Below are 7,281 nucleotides of genomic sequence, written 5' to 3'. Positions count from 1 at the left end.
ATATGAATAATAGATTTAATTTTATTAAGATAATATTTACAATAAATTAATATATCAATATAAAGCAAATTAGAAATAATACATTCTATTCATAATTATTCATTCTTAAATCTTTATTACATTGATAAATACATTTAATTTTATATTTGATGAAATCTTTCAATACTTATAAATTCATATTATTAAATATACAATTTACATTTATACATTCATCACATTTATTTCAATTCATTTAAATATCATTTAATTCATTTATTACAAATCAAAATACATTATTTATATCACTTTTTCATTCATTTAATTATATTAATTCATTGAAATCAATCTACTTTTTGTTTTATTATGTGATTTATTTCTATTATAATACTGAGTGTTTCTATTTGAATTATTGATAAAATACTTATGATAATGAAAAAGAAAGAAATGATGAGTGAAATGATTCATACCATTTACAAAGAAATTGGTATGATAATTGTTATGATGATTATTATTATTATAATAGCTATTATATTCTATCAATATAAATAATACTTATTTTCATACATTCTTCTATCATTTATATTTCATGATTGATATTGATTTGTCATTCTTTTATTATTGATTTTAGTTTTTGTGGTGTCTTGTAATGCATCGTTTTCCAATACAAATAAAAGAAAAAAAAGAAAGAGTACAAAGAATGAAATAAAATTAAAACTAACTTTAAAATGATATAATAATGAAATATTAAGAAAGTGATACAAAGAAATACCTAATTATATATATTAATAATTTTATATAACTCTTCATTATTAGAATAATATAAAAGTAATTAATAACTAAAACCATTAATAAATAATAGAATATGTTATATCGAATTAATCAATTGTATTAGTACTATTTAATTGTATAATATTCAATTTATTCTTTTATTATTCTTTTTTTAATATTCACAATTATTAATTAATATTTATCACTGAAAATTATATTATATAATTAACTCATAATATCTATTTATTTTATTAAATAACATTATTCAATTGATTATTATCATTTTTATTTCTTTTTTATTTTGATTTTCTTATTTATCTCAAGTTGTATTTATTTCATCTTATCTTTTGTACTAATTATTTCAGTTCTTATTTCTTTTTGTTAATCATCTATTTATTAATATTATCAGTTGAAAATAAATATAATATTGCACATACTCTATTATGTTAGAATAATAATCAAAATATAATTTTTTGAATACCTCCATTTTTTAATTTTAATAAAAATGCTCGAAGTGGAATTTGAATCTATTCATCTTTCTATACCAGTCCCTAAAATGGGAACCTTAGACCACTCAGCCATTCATGTTTTTCTTTTACTAATTTTATTTCTTATAATTAATTTATTGAAAAAATAATCGAAAACAACTTTAATGTGGTTAAACACTTGACCGTCAAAAGGTAATTACATCAATAAAAATCATTCTTGAGACTTCTCGAAAACTATTAACAATCTTAAGATCAACTGTTCGACAAGAGTTTTTTATACTACAACTTTAAATGTAATTCAAAAGAAACAAATTATTAAAATTAAAATCTTATAAAAGATTATTATGAATTGGGAAAAGAAACAATTCTAACTATTGAATGTTTATAGTTTGATTTTACTCGTATAGAGAAGTGATTTTTTTAATTTCTTCAGTACCTTTTCTTTTAACCAAAAGCATTAAGAGATACACGTAAATTTAAAGGAAGAAAAAGTACTATTTTTCTGTATGAAGAAATCAAATACTTATAAAATTTATAAACACCTTTTTCTTTTTGAAACTTAAACAGTTTTGTTTACTGTTTAGGAAGGGTGTTGTTAGCTGTTTCTTTGTCTGTTCATTTCAGTATTTATACACTCTTATAATTTTGAATAAACTACATCAATAACAAAAAATTCAACCATTTTTATTTCAATAATTATAAAATTATTTATTTTTTTTTATAACTAAAAATTAATCTTTTTCTTTTCAATAAGAAAAAGAGAACTGATTATTTTGGTATTAATGGAAAAACAATCTGAATCTCAATCTAATGAATTTGATTTATATCATTTTTTATTTGAGATTTCTATGGATTCATTAGAACCGAAAGAGGTCAGCCAGTTATATAAATTCTCTGAAGAATTATTCATCAAATATTTACCGTTAACTTTGTCTTACACTTCAAGTCAAGACAGAGGAAAATATAAATTTGAATTGTTTAGAACATTAGTTAAAATAGGGTCTATATCAATGAAGGTATTATTGAGAATAATGATTTTACATCATAATAAAAACTATTGTTTTTGTAAGAGTCATGACTTTTTACAATATATAACATATGAAACTTCGCAAGAAGAAAAGGAAGAAATGTTTTTAAAAGAATTTGAATGTAACTTAGTCAATATGATCATATGGAATAAGAACAATTATAACGAAATGAAAGTGATTGAAGAAGAATTAAACTATCAATTAAATTGGATTGATAAAATGTATTATGAAAAGGAATGTGAAGGATCGACACTTTTATTAACAAACAAATTAGAAGAAATAAGAAATATAACAAATGAAATAGAAATTAAAGAACAAGAAATGATTCAATATAAATGGAACCTTTTAATAAATCCATATTTTGGAGAAGGAGAATTAAAAGGAATAAGAGTAATAAAAAAGTATTCAACGACCTGTGCACCTATTGAATTTGGGTTAATAATAAAATTAAATAATAAGATTAAAATAAAAAGAGTTTTGTATAAAAAAGGAGATGATTTAAGAGTTGATTTATCTGCAGAATTATCATTTCATGTTTTTAATTGTATTTGGAATAAATTTATATTTAAAGCATCTCCTCATATTGTTAATAACGAAATCATTAAACCATTTGCTGAAACTTATGATGTTATTCCATTTAATGAAGGTGGTTTAATTGAAATGGTTGGTTGTTCTAATGAGAGTTCATTATGTTTAACTCATACTCAATTAAGTTGTTGTATTGATGGAAGAATATTTGAGTTATATAGTTCAATTCCTTGTAATAAATGCCATCAAATATTAGAAGTATCATCATGGGATTTAAATGATAAAATGAAATTAATTGCTTCACTTTCAGGTGGATTTGTTGCTGGATTTGTTGTTGGATTAAGAGATCGTCATTTAGAAAATATGAAATTTCATTTATGTACTCATAGATTTGTTCATATTGATTTTGGATATATTCTCAATAAAAAACCATATTTTGATGCAAACAGATTTGCTATTCCAACCGTTATTAGAAATGAATTACAAAAAACTAAAGTAATAATCGATAATGAAATAATGAATGGATGGGATGCTTTTATTAGTCTTTCAACAATTGGTTATCTTATGTTAAGAAGAAATATCGGTTTTTTAACGAGAATTATTTCATTATTATTTTCATTTGATGAAAATTTTACTGATGAAGCAATTACTCAATGTCTTTCTCATTCATTTTATTTAACGTTAAGTGAAGCAACTGCAGTTAATACATTGATTGGACATTTACAAGTATTTTCAATTCAAAAGATGATTAAAGATTCACAACATGAAATTTTACGATGGTGTCGTGGGTTGAATTAATTTATTAAATTTTCATTCAATTAATATTAATTCCTTGTGACTTTAATTGTTGTTTCACAATACTAACAATTTGGTCAGCTTCTGTTTGAGTTTCAACAATAGGCTTTTCAAGAACTAAATTAATGAGATTAAAGTTATTATTAAATGTAATTTAATAACAAACTTTTTCCTTTTGTTGACTCCACTAACACCAATGATTGAGGAGTAAAATCAAGTGATTTTAATGTTAACACGTCATACTTTAATTCTTTATAATAGCTATTTCCCTGAACATACTATATATTTACAACTATTTATTTTCGTTTATTTTGAAATAAGATATAAAATAACAAACTTTCTTTTCTGATAATTTTATTTCTTCTGGATTAGCAAAATACAATGCTGCCATATGTTGACGAAGTTCTCCAACAGTCATATCTTCATCTATCTCTGTCTCTTCTAATCTATTTAGTTAATGTATTAACTTATTTAAATGAAATAATTCAAACTCAATAGAATATTTGTTATTAACGTAATGAATTTTCATATTTGGTTTTTTTACAGATTTATTCTAAAATTTTTTTCTTAAAAAAATAAGAAATTATATTAATCATTACACAATTTACATAGTAACTTGTTCTTCAAGCATTTGATTAGTTTTAGTCTACCAACGGCACTCTTGCTAAGGTAAGGGATGACCAAACTAGTATTTTCTAATACTATTTTCTTTTTTTCTGAAAAATTGACGGGAACAGACACAAATAAATATCTGAGCTTTTCATTCTGTTCGCAGTAAATAAATTTATTAACCAATTAGAAACTAATATACTTCTTGTTTGGGTAAATCGTTTAAACTCTTGCTTCCATAGTCAATCAACATCACACCGACCATCAAGAACCCATTTGAAGATTAATGATAGTTGGATGGTCATACACACAAACTCTTTATTTTCTTTAGGGATTGTTATAACAAGAACTGAACAAAGAGATCGTTTCAATAATAAATCTATCAACACATTAGTAGTCTCTCCTGGGAAATATTCAGTGATTTCAGTTGCTATCTCTGAGACAAATGAAATAAAACTACTAAAAGATTAGAATACTTCTTTACTGTGATAGATATAAAATCAATTAACAAACGATGGGAAATCAATCAAAAGGAGTTTTTTAATGAAATACTTCATTAATTCTTTTAATTTTTTTTAGCTCTTTACAAGTAATCTTTTGAGAAATATCCATTAAATTGACATCATTTTATTCTTATTGATTAAAAGAATAATTGGTTCAATAAGATTAACTAATTATTGTTTAATATCATATTCTATATATGTTCTAATGACTGTATTATACACAGACTCTTTTAAACATTAATTTTATTGATTGAGTCTCTTTCATTTCTTTTTTAATAACCCATTCTAATAAATCCATTATTCTATTACTCCCAGAAAAGAATTTAAAAAATATTTTTAACTTATTTTCTGTTTCTTGTTCACTTTTTCCTTTTTCACAAAAAAATTTCAAAACACCAGTCAGAATATCAACATAGAAAATAACGCCTTAACTGATGAATATTTTTTCTTTATTTAATCTTAGAAACGGTATTATCAAACTTCTTCAAATGTAATATACTCATAAGACATCCAACCTTTAAATATATTATTGTTTATTTTAAGATTATCGGTTTTTTTTATTTTAAATTATCTTTTTCTTATTTCCCCAACAAAATAATCTAAATCTTTCAATCAAAAAATGATATAATGACGTTATATATAACAATAAAAATTAAATGATTGAAAAAAAAAGAAATTAAAGGAATATAATCTACGATAAAAAGAATTATATTAAAGAAGATAACAGTGAATTAAATAAAAATTTCTTAATACTATAACTCAAACAAAATTAATAAAATTCATATAAAAAAATTAAGTTAATTAAATCAAATAAATTATCATAGTTTTATTATAAACTTTTTTATATCTTAATACTTAATTTTTTCTTATTTTAGAAGATGTTTTGAATCAACTTAAAAACAGTATTTGGTGAAAAAACCAAATTGTAAGTTATTCTTTTGTTATATCTTTTTTAATAAACGAATAATAATTTTTTTTGGAATTAGAATTTATGAAAAATAATTCTATTAATAGTAATTTAAATCAAAAAAAGAATATTTAAATCATTAGAAGATGTAGAAATAAAAACTTAGCATAGTATTTATATTAAAATATTTTTTCAATATCACTTTTAAAAATGAAATAAAACAATTATAATTCTTTAGAACAATAACAAGATACAATCAATAGAAGTGATAAAACATAAAACCTTTATTTTAAAAGATAAGAGAATGTGTTAGTTTGAAGAAACTAACGATAAAAAAATCTTTCAATTAACAAAAAAAGAGTGTTTGAAATAAAATACAAAAATGGTATTATAGAAAGAAACAAAAAAAAAAGAAAGAATTTTATAGTTAGGATAAATAACCAAAAACTAAATAAATAATAATAAAATATAAATTAATGTAACTTTTGAATAATATTATAATTAATTTTTTATAATAGAAAGGATTATTGTAATTCAAATCAAATGGCAGTTCTTTTCTAAGAGGAATAAAAAAAATATCTAATTCTTTTAGAATCAAAATAAAGAAAAATTTGGGGTTTAAAGAAGAATTTAAATAAAAAAAAAAGAATTAAAAAAATAAACAAAATACAAACAAGTGATGACAGTTACTTCAAGTGTTAGTGAAGAAGGAGAAGGAAAGTCGATATATGAAATAGTAGGTATATTAATAGTAGGTATATTAATAATAACATTAATGTCTCATATAATAGTAAGATTAATACCATGGTTACATATATTATCTGAATCAATAGTATCATTATTTATAGGTGTAATAGTAGGATTAGTTCTTTTAGTATTACATTATATTGGAGTAGATTTTTTATTAGATGCACTTCATTTTGCACATATATTTCAAACAATATTTTTACCATGTATTATATTTAATGCAGGGTTTACAATGAAAAAAAGGAATTTTTTTGCAAATATTATTCCAATTCTATCGTATGCAATTGGGGGATGTGTTCTTTCATCATTGATAATTGGATTTGGGGTATATGGATATACGTTTTTAGGAAATATTAAATTTATTGGACTTGGTAAAAACAATTTAAATATAACTCAATCACTTCAATTTGGTACTTTACTTGGTGCTACTGATCCTGTTGCTACACTTGCATTATTTCTTGAATTAAATGTAGACCCATTATTATATTCATTAGTTTTTGGAGAATCAGTATTAAATGATGCAGTTTCTATTGTATTGTTTCATACATTAGATGGAACAGGAACATCATTTGGATGGATGTCTTTAGTAAAAATAATAGTTCAATTTTTAGTTATTTCTATTGGATCATGTGCTATTGGATTATTTGTTTCATATTTTTCAGCATTTATTTTTAATAAAATGAAAGGAATCAATATTTCAAGTACTTTTAATTTGGTATTAATTCTATGTGTTGCATTTCTTGGCTATTTTATTGCTGAATTATTAGAAATGTCAGGAATTTTAACTATTTTTGTAACTGGTGCAGTTATGTCACATCATCATTGGTATTCTGTTCCTGAAAATCAAAGACCTACTCTTTATACTTCAGTTGGAACACTTGCATTTGTAAGTGAAACTTTAACATTTATTTCAGTTGGAATACATCATT

At 22.2% G+C, this 7,281-nt stretch overlaps 3 protein-coding genes across 3 annotated transcripts in view, besides 19 other annotated features; 2 read left to right on the top strand and 1 right to left on the bottom strand.

Annotated features, from left to right (window-relative positions):
- Nucleotides 1-315: a repeat region.
- A 9-nt stretch (nt 316-324) lies between these two features.
- Nucleotides 325-633: a repeat region.
- Nucleotides 634-749: 116 nt separating this feature from the next.
- Nucleotides 750-1,006: a sequence feature (AT_rich).
- Nucleotides 1,007-1,020: 14 nt separating this feature from the next.
- Nucleotides 1,021-1,151: a microsatellite.
- Nucleotides 1,152-1,232: 81 nt separating this feature from the next.
- Nucleotides 1,233-1,254: a sequence feature (AT_rich).
- A 92-nt stretch (nt 1,255-1,346) lies between these two features.
- Nucleotides 1,347-1,385: a sequence feature (AT_rich).
- A 159-nt stretch (nt 1,386-1,544) lies between these two features.
- Nucleotides 1,545-1,581: a sequence feature (AT_rich).
- Nucleotides 1,582-1,915: 334 nt separating this feature from the next.
- Nucleotides 1,916-1,971: a sequence feature (AT_rich).
- A 46-nt stretch (nt 1,972-2,017) lies between these two features.
- Nucleotides 2,018-3,589, top strand: EDI_254630 (uncharacterized protein; the record flags this gene model as incomplete). The annotated part of the gene is made up of 1 exon (XM_001734704.1): nt 2,018-3,589. One exon carries the CDS (start codon nt 2,018-2,020, stop codon nt 3,587-3,589), a length of 1,572 nt encoding a protein of 523 aa, XP_001734756.1.
- Nucleotides 2,699-2,735: a sequence feature (AT_rich).
- Nucleotides 3,584-3,621: a sequence feature (AT_rich).
- On the bottom strand, nt 3,606-4,115 carry EDI_254620 (uncharacterized protein; the record flags this gene model as incomplete). The annotated part of the gene is made up of 4 exons (XM_001734703.1): nt 3,606-3,703; nt 3,753-3,864; nt 3,924-4,032; nt 4,078-4,115. The coding sequence occupies 4 exons, from the start codon at nt 4,113-4,115 to the stop codon at nt 3,606-3,608; spliced, it is 357 nt and encodes a 118-aa protein (XP_001734755.1).
- A 17-nt stretch (nt 4,116-4,132) lies between these two features.
- Nucleotides 4,133-4,179: a sequence feature (AT_rich).
- An 839-nt stretch (nt 4,180-5,018) lies between these two features.
- Nucleotides 5,019-5,046: a sequence feature (AT_rich).
- Nucleotides 5,047-5,214: 168 nt separating this feature from the next.
- Nucleotides 5,215-5,269: a sequence feature (AT_rich).
- A 78-nt stretch (nt 5,270-5,347) lies between these two features.
- Nucleotides 5,348-5,516: a microsatellite.
- Nucleotides 5,517-5,522: 6 nt separating this feature from the next.
- Nucleotides 5,523-5,572: a sequence feature (AT_rich).
- Nucleotides 5,573-5,660: 88 nt separating this feature from the next.
- Nucleotides 5,661-5,742: a sequence feature (AT_rich).
- A 34-nt stretch (nt 5,743-5,776) lies between these two features.
- Nucleotides 5,777-5,837: a sequence feature (AT_rich).
- A 216-nt stretch (nt 5,838-6,053) lies between these two features.
- Nucleotides 6,054-6,122: a sequence feature (AT_rich).
- Nucleotides 6,123-6,232: 110 nt separating this feature from the next.
- Nucleotides 6,233-6,267: a sequence feature (AT_rich).
- A 17-nt stretch (nt 6,268-6,284) lies between these two features.
- EDI_254510 (sodium/hydrogen exchanger, putative) overlaps nt 6,285-7,281 on the top strand; it is a gene marked incomplete at both ends in the record, with an annotated part of 1,148 nt that continues 151 nt past the window's right edge. Inside the window, one exon of the mRNA XM_001734702.1 lies at nt 6,285-7,265. Coding sequence (XP_001734754.1) covers nt 6,285-7,265 — 981 coding nt within the window. The remainder of the gene's footprint in view (nt 7,266-7,281) is intronic.

Source organism: Entamoeba dispar, genomic scaffold (genome assembly GCF_000209125.1).
Source record: "Entamoeba dispar SAW760 scf_1105229458483 genomic scaffold, whole genome shotgun sequence".
Taxonomy (NCBI): domain Eukaryota; phylum Evosea; order Mastigamoebida; family Endamoebidae; genus Entamoeba; species Entamoeba dispar.
Note: the sequence above shows the minus strand (reverse complement) of the source record. Positions and strands in the feature narration are given on the sequence as shown.